Genomic DNA, 19,798 nt, shown 5'->3' with positions numbered 1-19,798 from the left:
GGTAAGTCACTACCAGAACGTCTTGATCAATCGAGATCAAGTATTGTTCAATTGAACATGTCACAGAAAGCCCTAATCACACCCTCGATCGAAGCTTGATCAATCATACATGTCACAAAACACCTCTTTGACTTTGACTATCAATCAGGTTCTGGATGCTCTGATCATAATTAAGCGTGAAGACATCGATCTTTCAATGGAAAAGTACCCTATATTCCTTAATGATGTTGCTACTGCTGATTGTTGCGTGATTTGAATTATTTTAAATGGAATAATGAAAGTTTACTTAAAATAAAAAAAAGAAAAGAAAAGACCTTCTTGACAAAAAGTAGATAAAAGAGGCAATTAAATTAAATAATCTTCATTATAGTCATGCTTTTATTGTACATACACAACGAAATTAGAAGAGGAAAAACCTAAATAATAATTAATTATAAGACAACAAAGATATTTAGTAAATTTGATTGTAAATAAGGTTTCCGAAGAGTCTAAAATTACCAATTGAATTTTAATTGGTTTATAAAGATTTTTAAATATATGTAAAGATGTATATGTAGTTTTATTTAGATGATATATATTCTCTAAAATAATAAAAGATTCCATGGTAATCCACATGGACGCTTGTAATCCATAGTCAAAATCCTCAGTTTTCTTTCCAAATTCTCCTAAATATGGACACCAAAAGAGGTGCCCCTGGTCCGGGGGATTCTCTCAACGACCTTTTCTCTGCAAAGTCAGAGTGATTGGTCAGTAACAATGACATAAGAACACCACGTAGGAAATGGGATAACTGGAATTAATCAAAAAGACATACAAGGTTGAACATGAATTACAACGATTTGGATTAGATTGCAATATCAATATGTCATCTTCTTTTTTAAATTTAATTCACCATTAAATTCGTTGAGTAAATCCTACATACAAGTTTTGCTCTTGAAGCGAGTAATGCTATTTTAAAATGAGTGAAATAAAGGGACCTAATTAGAATAAAGTATGTTTTATTTATACTAATTAAATAAAATAAAAACATGTTACTCGTTAAGAAATTTTTTGAGAAGTATATGACAATTAAGAAGCCTTGGGAAGGGAAGGGAAGAGGCTTTGAGTTTTACAATCGTATATCCATTAAGGTCATTAGTCAAAGTGCAGGGGCAGAATTAATATTTGAAGTTTGAAGGGGTAAAATTAAAAAATTTTAAAGAAATTTTATAGAATTTTTTAGAAAAACATGACAAAGGAAGGGTCATGTAGTTCCACCGTGATAAAATGCGTTAATAATGGAAATTTTGGATAACCGTTGTTTACAAGTTTTCGAAGATATTTCCATGTGTTGTATTATATATATAATAATATATTTATTTGTTTATTTATATATTACAGTGGCAGTCCAATTGGCGAGCCGAATAGTGGTCGTTGCACCAGAAAGAGAGCTCCGCGTTTGTGCAGCCAATGAGAAACGCCAGCCAGAGTCACCAAACCAATAACAAACGTCCACGTGGAAATTCTACGTAGCTTCGCGCTCCCACTTCTCGTTATATCAACGTCTTCGTTCACATTTATTTCCAATTTTGCATTGTTCCTTTTTCACTATCCCCGCACTTTGCTTCTGATCTCTCGCGCATTCTTCTCCTTTGTCTCTAATTTATCATTGAAAATTATTTTTTTAAAAAAAAAATTAAAAGGAAAATCCGCCGGATCTGAGTGGTCTCCGGCGACAGTAAATGGAAGCTCACGGCGCCGGACTCCGCCGTGTACTAGTGTTGGGCTTTTGCGTTGCTGGCATTTGGTCTGCCTATATCTATCAAGGTGTTCTTCAGGAAACTCTGTAAGTCTCTTGTTTCTTTCTTTTTCTTTTTTTTTTACGGAAATTTTGCTTTGATTATATATTGCTGAGCCGATCCCTTATAGAAAACCGGGTGAGCGCAAGTGACATTGTGTTTGGAGATCGTCCAGATCACGCGGTGCTCATTGTGATTTTAGGGGTAGTAATTGTTATGGTGTTGAGGTTGAATTCAATTTCGCATAGATTTAGAGCTACTTATAGAGTTTAAATTAACTGATGCGCAAAATGTGATTTTCTTTATCGAATTCTATACAATCTTATTAATTAAGGCTAGCGACGCTCGGATTTTAGTTTCCTGCATTCACAGGCAATTACAGTAAAAAATTTGTGCCTTAAAATTTATGCTTGTACAGCAATCGCGTGATTTGAACGAAGTTTCTTCTAAGGCTTTTTTTTTTAATCAATGCCGAACATAAAAAGTTCCTAATTTTGGTTCTTAAAACTTTTTATTTGAGATTCTTAATCTGCATTGCTCTAATAAAACGCTTATTTAGTATATGCTTCTGCGACACAGTTTACTGGGACTTTTCAATATGATTGCCACCAATGATATATACACCAAAATGTATAATTTTTTTCTCACTATTATAGGTCTACCAAGCGATTCGGTCCAGATGGGAAGAGGTTCGAACACCTTTCATTCCTTAATTTGGCGCAGAATGTAGTATGTTTAATCTGGTCATATATAAGTGAGTTCCACTTTACCTTAATTTTTTGGGTTTATTGTTTGCTAAGATGTTACTTGTAGGAAGTGCATATATGGAAGATATAATTTCATTGTTATCCTGTGTTTTGAACAGTGATAAAGCTTTGGTCCAGTGGTAGTAGTGGCGGTGCTCCTTGGTGGACATACTGGAGTGCTGGCATTACCAACACAATTGGTCCAGCTATGGGAATTGAAGCATTGAAGTACATCAGCTACCCGGCTCAGGTATTTTTCTCTTTATTCGACGGTTTTCTCATGTTTGGAAGAAAGGGTTATCGGTAGTCTCAACCATCCACATGTGCTGTTGGTTTCTTTGAATCTATCAGTGTTTTGAATTTCTCAATTTTATTTGCTTTCATACTACTTAGCAGTGGCAATATTAGTTGATCATTGTATCTTGAAATGCATATTTCTTGATTATTGCTGTAAATATTGATGTTTTTGTTAATTAATTGTAGGTCCTGGCAAAATCCTCAAAAATGATTCCAGGTGAGACATTTACAAGTTTATACAGGCTGAATTGAAACAAGCATGCTGCATGTTATGCGTGGTTTTACTGGTGAAACTGTATTCTATGTGTCCCTCAATCCTTCTGTTTATAACTTGTAAAGGAAAGAGAAGGATTGTTATTTTTCTTTTGGTTGGAAGAAAGATTGCCATTAGAGGACTTAATGAACTGTATATATTCTGTCTTCCTTAGATTAAAGGCCTCTTGTTTGATGAGATAGATACCTTGGGTGAAAGGAATAGAGAAATTTGGAGCTCAGCTAGTATACCAAATAGAACTTGATATATTAAAAGTCTTTTTGAAAAGAATGGTTTTTATTATGTTAGTGCTGTCATTGTTCCTTGGAAAATTTGGAAGATGGAGAATATTACTTATGCCGTGATTTCTCCTACTTAGATGAGGTTTATGGCCTAGGGATTTGTTTGGACACCTTCACCTAACACTTTTTAAGGCCTTGAAGTGGCAAAAGTAGTTAATCCAAACCATGCTGTATACCAAATAGTGCTGAATACTGTGGAATTTCATGCCTTATTTGGAAAGAGGTGGCCCCTTTATCAAAATCTTGTGACCTTAGTTTGAGTTTTTTATTTAGTTTGCTCTTTCGTTTCCAATTCACATAAATTAGCTGATCTATAATGAATATCATGCATGTGCTTTTGGATAGTTTATTAAGTACTCAATGATGCTGTTCTAAAGCAAAATCCTTTCCCTTCACTCTCCTGCAACTTGGAGGTGATATCAATCACATTAGTTTAATGAAAAACTGAGTCTTGATACCCATTCCTGTTAGATAATTGTACACACAAGGTGGATCCTCTTATTTTGTGACATATCATAGGAATTTATTCTTGCAGTGTTTATTTGTTCCATTGAGGGTGGATTATTTGTACAAGGAGGTTAATATTTCCATGCTGTATGAATAACTAATGGTTATATCGTACTTATATGCAGTAATGCTGATGGGTACTTTAGTTTATGGTATAAGATACACGCTTCCTGAGTATCTTTGTACTTTTCTTGTTGCTGGAGGAGTATCTACATTCGCACTCTTAAAGGTAATGATTATACCTATGCTAAAAACAACTATTTTTTTCCTTCTTAAATTTTTCATGCTTAGGTTTTAGGACATCTTTGGAAGAGTTAATGATTGTCTGATTATTATTGTTTGTCTCATCTATTAATGGGTTGATTTCAGACTAGTTCAAAGACTATTAGCAAGCTGGCACATCCGAATGCGCCTCTTGGATATGGACTATGTTCCCTAAACCTGGCATTTGATGGATTTACAAATGCTACTCAGGATTCAATAACTGCAAGGTATGTTAAGAAAAACCTTTTCTCCAATTTTGATTTGATTCGTTGTCAAGGTACAACCAATTGGTTGTATATGATATTGTAATTTTACTGTTGCATTTTCTCATTTTTTTCTTCCGGTGTAAAAGTCAATAAGCAACCAAAGAAAAAAGCAATAATAATAATTAAAAAAAAAAAGAAGTAATTTAACTGGAAAAGCAATGTGTTGGTAATTTTCAAGGCCAAATCTATGTACCTCCCTGCCAAGTAAGAACTTGATTAATTTGTGAAAAGGCTGTCATTTGCTATAGAAATGTTAGCAAAATGACTAGAGCGCTACTTATATTTCTATCATTTTGTCTTCTACCTGTAATTAACAAAATTTAAGGTTTAAGTCTACTTCAACATGATAAATTGATGTTAATAAATCTTTAAGCAAAATCACAATAATATAAACCAATCTCAAAAGAAAATTACCTACATATTGTAGGTCCAGACCACTAATTCCCAGTTCACTTTTTGGCCAAGAAGTTGGCTTTCATCCCTCTTGGCTCTTCTACCTATTGTTCTGTTCACCTTAAACAGCCACTTGTTGAACATGAGTCGATAATTTGGCATAGGAAAAGAAACTAAGATGGGGTTTATTTGAGGCTTAATTAGGTAGATGATCTCATAGAACTCGCGTGTCTTTCAACTTGAAGCATTCAATATATTTCAGTTGTTTGCTCGTCAGATCTGAAATTCCTGCAGTATGCACCTCGTTTTCACCTTTATTCCGTGGAGTGTGCAAATTGACTTCTATTACTGAGGCTATCTCATTTGCTTACCAAATCAATCTGAAAAGGTATAAAGATAATTCTCAATTGTATTGGTTTCTCTGACTTAGGTACCCAAAAACAAGTGCCTGGGATATTATGCTGGGAATGAACTTATGGGGCACCATTTACAACCTAATCTACATGTTTGGCTGGCCACATGGTATCGGATTCGAGGCGGTCCAGTTTTGCAAGCAGCATCCGGAGGCAGCATGGGACATTTTCCTCTATTGTCTTTGTGGGGCAGTGGGCCAGAATTTCATATTCCTTACCATAAGCCGATTTGGCTCCCTTGCTAATACCACCATCACCACCACCCGCAAGTTTGTGAGCATCGTGGTTTCTTCACTGCTGAGCGGCAATCCCCTGTCACCAAAGCAATGGGGGTGCGTTGCCATGGTGTTCTCTGGGCTGTCATACCAGATCTACCTCAAGTGGAGGAAGTTGCAGAGATCGCAGAAGAAGAGAAAGCCCATGTGAAGAGAAAGTGTAACCATTTTTGAACTTTTAACATTCTCCCCCTTTTCCTTTCTGGCCATTTTATCCGTCTTTGCTATATCATTTATAGTAACCATAAAATTCGATGGTTTCTAATTTAGATGATCCTTGCGAAAATCAGTCAATATAATTGTAGATTCTTTATCGAGAAGCACAATGTTCTGTCATGCGCTTGTTGCCCATGCTAGTTAAACTTCTATATATCTTGTAATCAATAGTGGAATAATGATAACTTAAAACAGGTTTTTGGTACGTTCTTATAAAGCCTGGCAGATTGATTCCATTTTAAAATGTTTTGAGTATGCCACGATGGTATCCATTAAGACAAGGCAAACACATATCATGCCACCTTAATAATTAAATCACTAAATTCGTCCTTTTTCTATTGGGTTAATATTTTAAAATATGTGTTAATTTATCGTAATATTTAAATCTTGTCTTGCCTCAGCACTCAATTTATGCACATAATCCATCAATTATTTGATTTTTTTTTTTTAATTTTTTTTTTTTTTGTCTATTCAATATAAAAAGAGCAAATAAAAAACCATTACACATAACATAACATAACCACACAGGCTTCTCACAGTGACAACCTCTTAAACCCTCCTAATGCACTCTTTATACCCAACAATTGATCCCAAGCTTTTTACGAAAGAACAAACTAGGCTCCATTACACTAAACGGCATATTTTACCTCACCAAACGGCGATGATTGATAGGGGCACCTCTACCAATTCTTGAAGTGGTGTTAGTGGTTTGGGTCTTGGATGATTGGGACATGGGTTGGGTAACTTGGGTGGGAGTACTAGGAAAGGAAGGTTGTGATTTTTTTTTTCTTTTCTTTTATGTGGATTAGAACTTAGAAGGCAAATAATGAAGATGTTTGCTTTGTTTTGTATTTTATTTGTTTGTTCATGTGGGCAAATCATGATTGCAGTGTGCTGCAATGCTCAGTTGATGGTCTTATCAGCAAGGGTCAAACCATTTTGCATGGCAAAAATAGCGTTAAAAGAGTAATAAAGAGTAGCTTCCCTCGAGAAAGTTGACGGCAAATGAGTGCGCTTTATTTTGTAGAGAGTTCCCTCCCACTTTTACCAATTGCTTTTGCTTTCGTCATAATTATACTTGTCCTCCACTTACCCTCACCCACCGTGGGTTGATCTTCCCCAATAGCTACGTTTTTTAAACCTTCTTCAATTGACTTTCCTCCTCGGCAGAAAACTCAAAGAGAAGACACAGAGAGAGAGAGAGAGAGAGAGAGAGAGAGGAGTCTTCACTCCAATTCCACAGCCAGACCAGAATTGAAGGCACGCACTCTATACCCTCTGTAAGTAAGGCATTCCATTTCCTCCTCTCTTCAGTTTCGTAGTCTCCAATCTCTGCTTCTTTCTTTGGATGAATTCTCTGATTTGATACTCTCTCTGGTTCTTTGGGAGAAATGAGATGATGTGGTAGACTATGGCTTCCTACCTCAAACATCTCATGGCATTTTCTTTTCCTTTCTCTTGTTCTTTGCAAGAAACGTAAGGGAAAGGGAGGTTATATTTGAAACTTGTATTTGATGCTTCCTTGTATGCATGTGTCTGGTGCTTCCTGCTGCAGAATTCTCACATTCTATTACAATTTCGTGTAGATATATACATGGTACTGCATTGATCTAAGGAAGAAAAATAGCCAAGAAGAGGTATGTGCACACCAAAACCAGAAAACACTTGCAATCCATTCATACTAAGTTTCATTACATCAGAAATCAGGGGGAAATAAATAAAAAATAAGGCCTTATTCTATACCCTTTGCACACCCAAAAACAACATATAGGAATCCATTTCAACTGGTTAATTCTCCTTTACTTTTTTTTTTTTTTTTCTCCTCTTTCCTGTGTCTTTCGTCATATATCCTAGGTGGGATACAGGCGAGCTGCCGATATATACTTACACTCTGAATGACTAGGGACTATATAACAGGTTCTGTACAAATCATAAATAAAGACCAAAAACTTGAACACCCAAAACCACATAGCACGAGAAAAAACAAAAAAACAAAAAAGTGACACACCGAGCACACTGGATTTTATGTGAGTATCAAGGTAGTAACTGTGGTAGGGAAGAAAAAATGCATAACACGTTAGATGTGTTGGAGAATGGCAAAATGCACCATAACATTCTAGATCCGGGGCTCTTGGAATGCAGATCTCAACATGCCTATGTAAAATTTCAGGCCGGAATGGCTGCAAACCTAAGAAACTGAACTCAAACGAGAAGACAAGAACTCAAGAATGGATCTGGAGCATATAAATTTTCTATTGTGAGGTAAATCAGAAGGGTTGGCTATAGACTGTGGAGAAGGGCTCTTTTGCAGGTTGGTGGTTGTGAAGGATTAGAACTTGGGTTGGGGGAAGGGGACTCCATTCCAAGTGTTTTTAGTAGGAAGCTCCTTTCCTGGAGAAAAAAGAAAAAAGAAAAAAAAAAAAGAAAGTGGTCAGTCTTTGATCAAATTTTGAGACAGACACACAAATATGTAGAAAAAAGTAAATCATAAGGGCAAGTCTAACTGATCTCCTCCTCAATTCTCCTGTTCTTCACCCCCTCATTGTGAGAACAAAGGAAATTATCAATACATCAAAGGGGCAGAGCCCACACTATTTAATTTGGGATGGACATTATGGAGTTTTGACACCTTTTCATTTATTAACACACTAATGTGTAATGAGTGTTATCCAGGAGGAGGGACGGAATAAGCTTTAGCTAGATGTAAACAACCTATCATCCTCTCAGTTTCCTTTGTTGTGCAGTAGATCACTAGATTGATTAGTTCAAGGCAACATCTCAGACCCACTTCGCCTAACTGAGTTTCTCCGCATATGTACATGACCTAGATAGGTCATCACACAACAGAACTGAAAACAACTCTAAGCGCCTAGGGAATTTGGTGGTTGTTCAGATATAAAACTTAATTTTCTGTCTTGATATTTTGCTGTTTCATTATTTTATGCTTTTATACCGTGTAGTATTTTGCTGATTTGTGGTAGACAAAGGTACAGTTGAACATATGAAGAAAAAATGGGGTAGAGTTATGGCTACTAGGATACAGAAATATAGAAGATACATAAAAAGCTCAGAAGCTGTGATAAGATCATCTATAAGGATTATAACAGAAGCAACAAAGTTAGCTTGATTTTAGTGTTGGGGTAGAACTTCTTAGACCTGCTGTGCTTTATAATATTGTGCTAATTTTTTAATTTCAAACAAAAGTTTGGTGCAAATAATAATCAAAAGCATATGCTAGCACTTCAAAATCTTGGCCATAGTTAAAAGTATGGAGTTCTATTTTTTTTTTTTTGGACATGAAAGTATGGAGTTCTTATTTATGATTTATTTCTATTCTTGTTGGGGTCACCTATGCATCACCTACATTTTACAGGATTTGCAGTAATCTTATTATTTATAAAAGACACCTGGTAATTAAAGAAAACCAAGCAGGCAACTATTTTAGTCGAGTTCATCCAAGTCACCAACATAATAATAAGTTACTAGTTGAGTTACTTTTTGAAAAAAATACTCCTTCCTTATTTTCAAAATCTTTTCTCTAATTTCTGTTTCGTGTCTACCCCCCTTTCTGGTCCCTTTTTAACTGCAGTGAGCATTCTTAACATTAAGGTGGATAAGTAACTTGCTCACACTTTCACGGAAAAATGTCCCTCACAATATTTGATTCATAATTTTCTCATTCTTAGAATAGTAGTAGTCTCTAGAGCTTAACTTATATAAAGTTCCAAATTTTCGCCAGGTTTAACTTGGAAGCCCCAAAAGTAAGGTTTGCCATATACTGAAATGGTTACAACTGTTGCTGCTACTGTACAATTATTGGCTTCATTATCAGTAGATTAAATTGTACTAATATGTCCATGAACACCAGACACATGAAGTCCTTTTTCAACTACTGCTACTAATAGTAGTAGGTTCATAGTTTGCAGGCACAAATTCTAACCACCAATACCTTCTCTAATTCCACTAACTACCACAGCTACCATTGGCCTGACAAAAAGTACACTAAAAGTCTTAACTGTTTAGCTTAAACCCTTGGTATTTTTTATAGTGGCTAAATACTGAGTCTCAGTTGCTGGGATACTTCATACACTACTGCTACAAATCAGTAAGTCCCAAACTGTTACTACTACTGCCACTTTTGCTGCAGTCTGCTTGATAGTTTACAGCCTTGGAAGTCCTACTACTATTACTAATTGAATTACTGAAACTTTTGATGCTGCGGCTATAAAAAAACATATTACTAATAGCTTTAATGGTAAAATCAAAGTTTTAGAATAACTTACACTTTCTGAAAATTTTGGGCTGGGGATTCCTGCTGCTAATGATCTGAACAATGGGGTTACTTGAAGAGGGGAACCAAACTCTGTACTTGATGAGGCAGAAACAACTCCATCATCATTTGGTTGTTCATCACAGGACATGAATATCCCTGCAATAAGATTAGATATTTTATCAGTAATTTTAATTCAGTGCATCTTAAATAATAAGAATAGAAAGCTTATAGGCCCTTGTATCCCATATAAGATTTCATTACCTTGCTTTGTGGTTGCACCAAAAATAACCCCTTTCTCACATTCACCAACATCCTTTTGCTCTCCAATATGAATTGATTGTGACCCAGTTCTGATATCTTGATGCAGTGAACCTATCTCAGCTTGTGCTTGTTCTGTTTTATTACTAGCTGTATGCACCAGGAAAGTTGACTCTGTGCTGTATTCAGAGCTGCCAGGAGACTCATCATATAGATCAGGTTGCCTACAGTATAATGATAATCAATTAGATGTTGATAGTGAGTAAAATCTGCTCAAATCATTCATCCTAAAATAAATGCCTTCTTAAATTTGAATATTAGTCCACACCATATGCATTACCTCCATGATAGTTGAATTCCCTCGTCACTACTCCTTAAGTCCTCTAACAAGTCCTTGATATCTTCGAGTTGAAGATCGTGAATATCAGGGACTCTATAACTGAGAATATCACTTTCTTTGCTTCGGCTCAAGAAATCTTGAAGAACCTATATCATATTTGATGAATATTAGAGAATATGAAAACTCTTGTGCATATCATATTTAAATCTCTGCTCTAATGTGGGTTTTACGGAGTCAATCTAACATTTCTTTCATATGCATGTCCTTGCGGTTTGGCCATACTACAGATCAAAAGATTTCAACCAAAACTCAACTAATATGATGATGAGCTTATTCTCATTTAGAATGATTTGGGCCATACGAATGACAAAGAAAAAAAAAAGCATTGCTTTAATCGATGTTAGGGACTGAACTAACAGTTTAATCCAATGCATGTGAACCATACGTGATTTAATATTGGCACTGTCCAACGTTGTGGACCATTCCTAGAGAAGAACATTGGATGCTGATAGCTGAAATCAAAGCAAATGCAAAATTATGTCTAACCTTCCAAGCATTTTCAAGACTCTGGTCTGTATTCTCTGTATTAACTTTTACTGCAAGTGAACTGAGCAATTCTGCTTGTTGCATCAAAGCAGTTATCTTTGGGTCATCTTTTTTGAGAAATGTTCCCTGAATCTTGTCATTCTGAACTGCTTTTGGATAAAATGGAGAGTAATAGTAAGTTCAAATAAATGCTTGATAGAGGAAAACAAACAACCAACGGAAAACAGAATTTTCATGGTGAAAAATAGACCAACATTTTGTCAGCTAAATTGAAAAATGATGTCCTATTCTCAATACTCTTTCTCCTACTGTGTTTCTCAGGTTTCCTTAAAGCAATCTGAAGGACTAAACAAAAAATCTTTTATGTGAGGTGAATTACCATTCTTGAGGACTTCCTTGGCGTTGTCGGCTTGAAGTTGTGCGGGCAAGTCATTCACATTGTGGAAGTTCTGAACTAAAACAGCAAAAGGAGCCCTTAACTGCTGATTCATCGTTCCACTTGGCTTGTGTGCTCTGTCTCTTAAGTTGTAATTTTCAGTGAGATCAGAGATGTAGGTCCTCCTGGATTTTGCCAAAAGAATGAGTTCTACTATGTTAGGCACAAATTGTTAGTGACATTTTTTATGTATATATTCAACGTCACTGTACCTCATCTTCTTTATAGGTGCTGCAATTTCTGGAGTTCCATCTGAATTGAACCCATTTTGGGATAAAACCCTTTTGTTGTTTGGATTGATGTACGAACTGGCATTCTCTTTTGCTAAGGCTTCATATTTTGCTCTCTTCTTGCACAGGGTGGAGAAACGGTTTTTCACAGCATTATCCGTTCTGCGTAGGCAGCATCATGATGAATAAAACTTTAACTGTGCATACTCTATGGAGATTTTTTTTTTTTTTTTTTTTAATTTATTATTGCACAAAGGGAGGAAGAAATCTTCATCTACCTGCCTGAAACCACCTTTGCTATTTCTGTCCATCTGTTACCAAATATCTTTTGAGCCTGCAGATCACCATGATTATTAGATTACAGCCACATCCAACAAAGGGTTAATGCTTATCTAAACTGAAAATGTAAAGGGTATTTCTCTGTTTCGCTTTTGAGAAGCAATAAAAGTCGCAAAAGGGTTTAGCGGTACTTGGTATAGGTTTTCCTTCATTACAATCTTAATTATGTGCTGGTAAATGGTAATAGCAAAACAGTGTTTCAGCCAAACAATTGTGGAAGGAAAGTAACATTTGCTTTCAACATCAACATCTTCATATGCATCATTAAAGATGCTTAAACAGTGACATTGTGGTACACTCAGAAGTTCACTTATCAGAGCATCATCAACTACCTCGCACAAGAGCATGTCTTCCTCCGGCGACCACCCCCCTTTCTTGAAATCAGAATTCAAGTATGTGTACCACCTGCAAAATATTAATTGTTATCCAACATAAAAGATTAAGCCAGTAATAAAATAAATAAATTTTTTTTAAAAAAAAAAAAGAAAAAAAAAGTGATCAGAGTCTTCAAAGAAACAGAGGATCATATCATTATCAATCCAACTTACTAACCTTCTTCTGCACTGTCTCGTCGTCTTATCCTTGAACTTGGACGCAATAATCGCCCAACTGCTTACACACAATACAAGTATACAACCACGAAATCAATATCGCCTTAGATTCAAAGAAGAAAACAAAACACACCCAGATAAAAGAAATGAGAGGAAATCAAATCCATACTTCTCGGTTCCATGAAGACCAATTTGCTCGCGGAGTATATCATCCTCCTGCAACTCACACAACCTTATATGACATCAGCCAGTGTTTTAAAACCAAGAATATTAAGAGTGAAGAGAGAAAGAGAGAAGAAAAAAATGGGACCTCTTGAGTCCACGTAACAATGTGGCGCTCCTTCTTCTTGGAATCTTCGTTGCCTACCGGCTGCTGCTTCGTCTTCTTCATGTCTTGCATTTTTTATTCGCTCTCTCTTTCTTTCTTGGACGCTCTCCCTTCCTTTTTATTGATCCCCGACTCGCATGCTAAAGCCAAAGCCTTTATGGCGCAACAGTCCCCTTCCCTCTCTTTCCCTCTCCCTTTACGGACTACTGTTGTGTTCAAACGGAACCGTAAAGCCCCCTCTCAAAAGCTCCATTTATCCGCCCCCCCTCCCCTCCCTTCCCCTATACACTCTAAAAATTGCCTTGGATTCTACCTTTTCTTTTCAGTCCACCTTTCTTCTCTCTATTCCTGGATATTGGATTCAATCAAATTCACCACCACCGAAAATCAGATAAATAAATAGAGATTGAGATAAATACTTCTCGTTTTTTTCTTTCTTTTTTTTTTTTCTTTTTTCCTTTTTTGTTTCTCGAAATCCGAGAAACCGTTTTCCGAACCTGCGTATAATCCAAAAGAATGGATCTAATAAGAAACTCCAACTCCTACGAGTTACGAATAGAAACTCGCTACGGTACGACGCGTCTTTGTTCTCTAAATCTCTGCTCTTCTGCTTTGGAGTGAGACTGTAGAGATTGAGAGTTTCGGAGATGGGGACGACTGGATTGATGACCTGTCCGATTCTTCTGTTTCTGTGTTTCCCCTCTCTCTCTCTTTCTCTTTCAAGCTTTTTGAATCTCACACTCGCTTGCACAGACCGGCTTTTATTTTATTTTATTTTATTATATGAAAAAAAAAAACAATAATAATAATAATAATAATAATAATTTAAAATAAATCAACGGCCTCTTGCTTTAGTGCGCGGGTATGAGGGGAAGTTTGAAAACAACGCTGAATTCCATGAGAGATCTCACACATGAATGAATGGTGGAGTAGACTATGCCCACGTTGCTCAGAAAAGACGCACACTATCTGTTTTTTTTAATTATTATTTTAATATTATATTCCTTTTTCGTTTTTATTTTTATTTACAGCAATGTTTTTGAATTGGTTTTTTTTAAAGGGGACGTGATGGTCTTCGTGACCTAACCTTCACATCTCAATTTCTCCCTTCCAATTCAATGCCTGTTTTGGTTCCAATCAGCAAGCTCTATTGCCGGTCTCCACGCGCTGTTGAGGGCGTGCCACTGAACGCTCTGTTGCGATTGGGGAAGTTGTGTGTGGGGTCAGGTCTGGCAGCGGTAAACTTTTTCTGTTTGGCTAGGGAGTATGTTCCCACGCGATTGGAATGGGGTTGTACAATTGTGTGAATATTTTTGGTTCACGCTCTAGGCGCTTTCTAGCCGTCTCTGATCGTCATGTTGTGTGTGTGTGGTATGTGAATGTCAATTCGAGTTTTGAAAGTTCAAATTTTTTGCTACGGTGGGGAGCTAATGCTACGCCAATGTATATTACTCCATTTTTCTTAGTTATTTTTATTAATTTTTAATCTGAAATAATAATTTATCTCCAACATTATTATTATTTTTTTAAAAAAAAATGCTTGAAATACTACAAAAGTCATTTACGAATTGATTTAGAGCTAATAATTAGTGAAATAATTAAGAGTTTATAATTAATTGAAATTCACATGAGTGTCCGAAGTGAGAGACAAGCAACAATTATTTGATGCAAGAATTTAAGAGCATTGCTGTCATTGGTTGGGTATTAGAAATCTTCTCAAAAGGTTTTTAATTATATTTATTAACCTTCCAAATATTTTTTTTAAAGGCCATCACCCCCTCCCACATGTAAGGCTCGTAATTTTTAACATAATTTTTAATATGACCCGCTAGTTTAATACGAATTCAACATGAAATTAACGAATTAAAATTTAATAAAATATTATTCAGATCAAATTCGGTTAATTCGATTAAACACGATTAATAAATAGTCAATTTCGGATCAACTCGCTTAACCAACAGATGACCTGCATAACCCGTATAAAGTAAATTTTGTTTTTACTACTAGAAAATCAAAACCCTAAAGACTTGAGACCAAAAAATCAAAACCCTCACTCTCAACTCACATGTCAGAATTGCTCATCTCTCTCTTGCTCATATCTCGTCTCTTGAAACTTTCACTCTTCCCTGGTTGTGAACAATGAACTAAAACCCACACCCCTGCTATGCCACCATGCAGTTGCAAGTAGGGTTGTAAACAAACAAAGTTACTCATAAGCTCGCTCGGGCTCGGCTTGATAAAGCTTAGCTTATGCGCGACTCAGTTATTAAATGAGTCGTTCGTGGACATGAAACTATACTCTATTATTAAACATCACATACCCATATAAAACTTGGCTCGCTCGTTAGTACGACTCGTATATATTTATATATTTACATATTAATTCATAAATATGTGTATATATATTAATTAATAAAAATAACTTATATAGTATATAATTTAATAATAAAAATTAATCATATGGTCATATCTTAAATGATAGCCATTAAGTATCTAATGCTAATTGAATCAGCAATTTAAATTGTAATTAATATGATTGAATGGAAAATTATTATACTTAATTATGTCATTAATAAAATTTGTTTATTCTGTTTCTTTGATTTTTTTAGTTTATTTTATTTTATACTTCAATACAAAATTTAAATAATCTGGTACAAGAAGTCGAGTTCGAGTTCGAGTTTGAGCTTGGATAGGGTACCGACCCTAACGAGCCAAGCTTGTACATGAAATGGGGCTCATGTCAAGCTCGAGCTTAACAAAAAATTCAACAAGCCAAGCTTGAGCAAGTACTACCCATTCAAGCTCAACTCGTTTACACCCCTAGTTGCAAGTTCACACGATCCTCCTTCTCCTTGTGGCTCTCTCACCAACTTCTTGCATCATAAACGATATTTTCACAATAACTTTATATCTGAAGTTTTGTGACTATGATTTGAAAGCCACGAACTTCGGAACACGATCTTCTTATCCAGTTAGTTATATTTTAAAGGTATTTTTGTCTTTTCATTTTTTAAGATGACAAAAATACCCTTAAAATATAACTAACGTCTAACTAGAGATGATCCTAATTCACAAACTTCATATCTATCATTTGCTTAATTTTAATTACATGCCTATTCTTGAATGCCTTCGGATTTAGTGACGAAGACATGAAGTATATATATATATATATATATATATATATATATATATATATGGCTCGATCATTCTTAGTTGTAAAAATATAACTTCGGTAGTGTAATTCATTTTTATGCCCAATAATTGTAAATTATTATGCCAATATTTTTGTATAAAACATAATTTTAATGCTCAATACTTGAGAATTTTGTTTATCAAACGGATTATGAAAGTTCGGTCGTGTTACCTACTTATTTTAATATATCATGTTAGGGGACTGATAGGGCTGAGGAGCATTAAATTAAATGGGGAGATTCAGGTGGACTCATATGATCTTATACACATGACTCACGGCCTAAAATTTACATAATTAATTTTAGAGAGAGAACGAAAATTAATCCCACAAGTGGGGTTTTTTGTGGCAATTTACACAATTAATTTAATCTCACAGGAAATGATTAGCTAAGCCACTCATTTTTTAGTGGCTTAGCTAACCCTGTGTGTATGGGATTAATAGTCACATGAGAATATACTATTCCCAAGAATAGAGTGTTACCAAACAAAGGACTAGCTATACCTAGTGTTAGCTAGTCCAATCCAAAGGTCTATTCCGAAAATCAAACGGGGCCTAATTGTCACTCCTACGACCCCCGTGTAGTTGTTATGGAAATGATCTTTTGCACAATTTAAACTCTAGTTGATATATTTTCTTTATATATATTATAACGATCACTTCCATAATTTGAAGTATTTGCCAACCAATCAAGTTACAACGCAACAATATACATATATACTCATTCCTAAAATTAGATAATTAATCTTAGATCTACAATTAGTTTACAATTATTTTTTAACTTGTTAACACAAGTTAATTAGTATGTGATTAGAGTCACATTAGCAAATAAAAAATACCAACCAATCACATATTAACACGTATTTACAAGTTGTAAAAGAATCCTAGATTGTCCTGTCTACTGACTAGCCTGGTAAAACTTCAAGAAATTCAGTCAATGAATAGAAATTCAAAACCCATTGTTCAAAAGTCAGCCTTAATGGCTAACCTAATTTGTTGGTGAAGATGGCAAAGAAAATGAGGACACTTGCGTAAACGGACTGCTCAATATTTAACCGACTCCCGAATTTAAACAGGGAAAAAAAAAAAAAAAAACATAAAGAAAGGAAAGATGAAGGGGGGAAGTCTATATCCATTGTCCACCTTTTATGACCGACGATATGGAGCCTTCTCTAGATGCCCATTGATTTGGACTAGCATTAGCGTGTAATTCAAAGTAAATATTCTATAAATATGAGAAAAATAGTGGGGGCTAACCCCACACAATTCTCTCACTGAAGTGACTCAAACCTAACTAATATTTAAACTTCAATTTTTTATTATTTTTTATTTTTTTATATATATTAATTAAATCTAAAACATGGCGTGGGCCTATTTCCTAACCTAGCCGTCCAAAGATAGTATTATAATTAATCTGAAAAATTAATTAGGGAAACTCTCCCAATTTGATCTTGGTCCTTTTGGTCACGCCAGCAATTATACTACTTTTCTGTCACTATTAACAATATCTTAAGTCTAAAAGTAAAAAAAAGAAAGTTAAAACCCACACCGCTTCACAGTTTATAGGGTTGTAAGCATATATGTATTATAACCGACCATGGAGACCACCAGCTCGCACAGTTTCACATACATAAACCCCTTTTAACCAAACGGTTTTACCTACCAGTTTGCCATGCCACGTGGACAAGACACGCGTCTGGCACGTGGAATTAAAGAAAGGGCAACCGTGTGTACTTAGCTTTTGAAATGTTGAAATGGTGGAGCCCCCACCGCCCGGCCCCTACCCATTTATAGTGGAAATAAACTAGAAATGGCCATCTTTCACTGGTCTCTTTCTTTGACAGCGAAATCTCCCGCCAAAAAAGAGGCATCGATTCAAGTGGAAAAATTCGGCCTATTTAGTAGTCTTGGTGTACTGTTTCAGAGATGATGAGATAATACATATGAATGGCAATTGACGTGTACACAAAACCTATGCTTTTTCGAGAGGGAATCTGGAAGAAAAAAAGAAAATGTAGAATTAAAAGGGATAGTGGTGGTGGAGAATAGGAGAAGAGGGCACGAGGGATTGTGGAGGAGGGGTCGGTGATATTTGTCCCACAAGCAGCCATCAAAGGGCAAGACGACCCAGAAAAAGACCGACCTTGTGGAACCCTATGCAAAAGCTAATTTTGCTACACCCCCGGCCCCCAACTTTTAAAAGTTCAAACCCCATGAACCCTTATTTTCAAAAAAGAAAAATCCTCCCTCTCATTTCCCCTCCCTTTATGCCTTAATTTTGTCATTTTTCGGCTGCTGATTGAACACGAAACTTAATCTCTCCCTATCTTTCATTTGTCCCTATTAACTTGTATTTAATGTAGAAGATCATAGAATTTCTTCTAATTTCCTAACGCGTTTTCGTAGCCTTTGACTAATTGCACGTGGTATATCACAGCTTTATTGTATTTGTCGTATCGGGTCCCATATGAGGTGTCAAAAAATGTTTGTTTCATACATTTAAGAGCATCTCAGCAGACAGCACTAAGAGGTATTCTACCTAGTTAAAAAACACAATTTTTTATTTTAACTACTCATTTTTTAATACCAACTCCAACAGATTATTTGTCATTTTAAAAAAAAAATATTATTTTTTAATCTTTTTTTATTTTATTTTTTCACTTTTCTCTCCCTCTCTCTCTCCCTCTCTCTCTCTCTTACCTCTCAACCCAAACCCAAACCTCTCATGACCAGCTATTCCCTCTCAACCCAAACCCCCCATGGCCAGCCAATTTTTTTTGGGGAGTTTTTAGTGATTCAAAAGACTTGAATTTGTATCATAAATTAATGAACCGAGAAGAGAGAAGAGAAAGAAACGTTGAGAGGGGAGAGAAGAGAGAGAAACGCTGAGGGAGAGAGAGAAAATACTGTGGAAATAATATTATATTCAACAATCTAGTGTGCTACAGTGAATAGTAATATGAAGCTATTCACGGTAGCAGTTAAGGTATAATAGCTAATATGAAACTATTCTGTTTGAGCAAAAAAAAATGGCAAAAATAGCTAAATGTAGCTACTATCTCAATTTTAGCTACACTGCTGAAGATGCTCTAATGAATTGATTGAGATTATCAAATTCATTCAGTCTTTCACCTCATTTAAGCGTCTAAAATAAGCCATGTTTCAACATTTATTAAGGAAATTTAATGAAGAAGCTACCTCAAGGAATTGGAGATTGAGATCCCCTCCAATTACTCAAAATTGGAGATTCTTATGTTACGAAATTGTATCCCTTAATTTTAAATCCAATAGTATATATATAAAATCATTTAATCCTTGGTAAAACAAAAGCTAGCCTAAAATCAAAATTTAATGCATAGGTTATACAAAAGCAAGTAGCATTTTATAGTCTATTGGATTTAAAATGAAGGGTCACGATTTTGTAACATGAGATTCTCTAATTTTGAGTAATTAGAGGAGATCTCAATCCAGGAATTGATATAGAATCCTCTCCAGTTCATAACTAGGATTTTTGTCACAAATGGGACACTTGTCCCATTAACAAAAAGTAATAATAAAATATTATTTAATATTTAAACAAATAAAAAATAAATTTTT

The 19,798-nt window shown here is 35.4% G+C and overlaps 2 protein-coding genes and 1 long non-coding RNA gene across 4 annotated transcripts; 2 read left to right on the top strand and 1 right to left on the bottom strand.

The window, feature by feature from the left end:
- The first annotated feature begins 1,422 nt into the window (after positions 1–1,422).
- On the top strand, positions 1,423–5,915 carry LOC132177726 (UDP-galactose/UDP-glucose transporter 3). The gene is made up of 7 exons (XM_059590167.1): positions 1,423–1,825; positions 2,435–2,532; positions 2,644–2,774; positions 3,008–3,038; positions 4,009–4,112; positions 4,253–4,374; positions 5,237–5,915. The coding sequence occupies exons 1-7, from the start codon at positions 1,722–1,724 to the stop codon at positions 5,643–5,645; spliced, it is 999 nt and encodes a 332-aa protein (XP_059446150.1). The 5' UTR covers positions 1,423–1,721; the 3' UTR covers positions 5,646–5,915.
- Positions 5,916–6,741: 826 nt separating this feature from the next.
- On the top strand, positions 6,742–11,532 carry LOC132179776 (uncharacterized). The gene is made up of 3 exons (XR_009439966.1): positions 6,742–6,990; positions 7,297–7,347; positions 11,449–11,532. It is a non-coding gene; the product is annotated as an uncharacterized LOC132179776 (long non-coding RNA).
- On the bottom strand, positions 7,362–13,736 carry LOC132179775 (transcription factor MYB124). Of its 2 annotated transcripts, none has more exons than XM_059592545.1 (12): positions 12,994–13,736; positions 12,853–12,899; positions 12,685–12,741; positions 12,465–12,537; positions 12,072–12,127; positions 11,776–11,955; positions 11,507–11,688; positions 11,128–11,276; positions 10,582–10,727; positions 10,245–10,465; positions 9,994–10,139; positions 7,362–8,101 (listed from the first exon to the last, which is right to left on the bottom strand). In XM_059592545.1, exons 1-12 carry the CDS (start codon positions 13,081–13,083, stop codon positions 7,991–7,993), a joined length of 1,458 nt encoding a protein of 485 aa, XP_059448528.1. In that variant the 5' UTR covers positions 13,084–13,736; the 3' UTR covers positions 7,362–7,990. The 2 variants fall into 2 exon arrangements, with proteins under 2 accessions (XP_059448528.1, XP_059448529.1); XM_059592546.1 differs by having other exon boundaries at positions 11,128–11,273.
- Positions 13,737–19,798: the final 6,062 nt, after the last annotated feature.

Source organism: Corylus avellana, chromosome ca4, assembly GCF_901000735.1.
Source record: "Corylus avellana chromosome ca4, CavTom2PMs-1.0".
NCBI classification, from domain to species: domain Eukaryota; kingdom Viridiplantae; phylum Streptophyta; class Magnoliopsida; order Fagales; family Betulaceae; genus Corylus; species Corylus avellana.
The sequence above is the reverse complement of the archived record's forward strand: the minus strand, read 5'-3'. Positions and strand labels throughout refer to the sequence as shown.

What these genes read in the sequence shown, in the direction of transcription:
- LOC132177726 (XM_059590167.1), top strand. Translation starts at nt 1,722, where the DNA reads ATGGAAGCTCACGGCGCCGGACTCCGCCGTGTACTAGTGTTGGGCTTT. An exon ending in TTTAATCTGGTCATATATAA is followed by an intron (nt 2,533 to 2,643) that starts GTGAGTTCCACT and finishes TGTTTTGAACAG; the next exon opens with TGATAAAGCTTTGGTCCAGT. An exon ending in CAGGATTCAATAACTGCAAG is followed by an intron (nt 4,375 to 5,236) that starts GTATGTTAAGAA and finishes TCTCTGACTTAG; the next exon opens with GTACCCAAAAACAAGTGCCT.
- LOC132179775 (XM_059592545.1), bottom strand. Translation starts at nt 13,083, where the DNA reads ATGCAAGACATGAAGAAGACGAAGCAGCAGCCGGTAGGCAACGAAGAT. An exon ending in CAAGGAAGTCCTCAAGAATG is followed by an intron (nt 11,277 to 11,506) that starts GTAATTCACCTC and finishes TTTATCCAAAAG; the next exon opens with CAGTTCAGAATGACAAGATT. An exon ending in TGGTGCAACCACAAAGCAAG is followed by an intron (nt 10,140 to 10,244) that starts GTAATGAAATCT and finishes ATCTTATTGCAG; the next exon opens with GGATATTCATGTCCTGTGAT.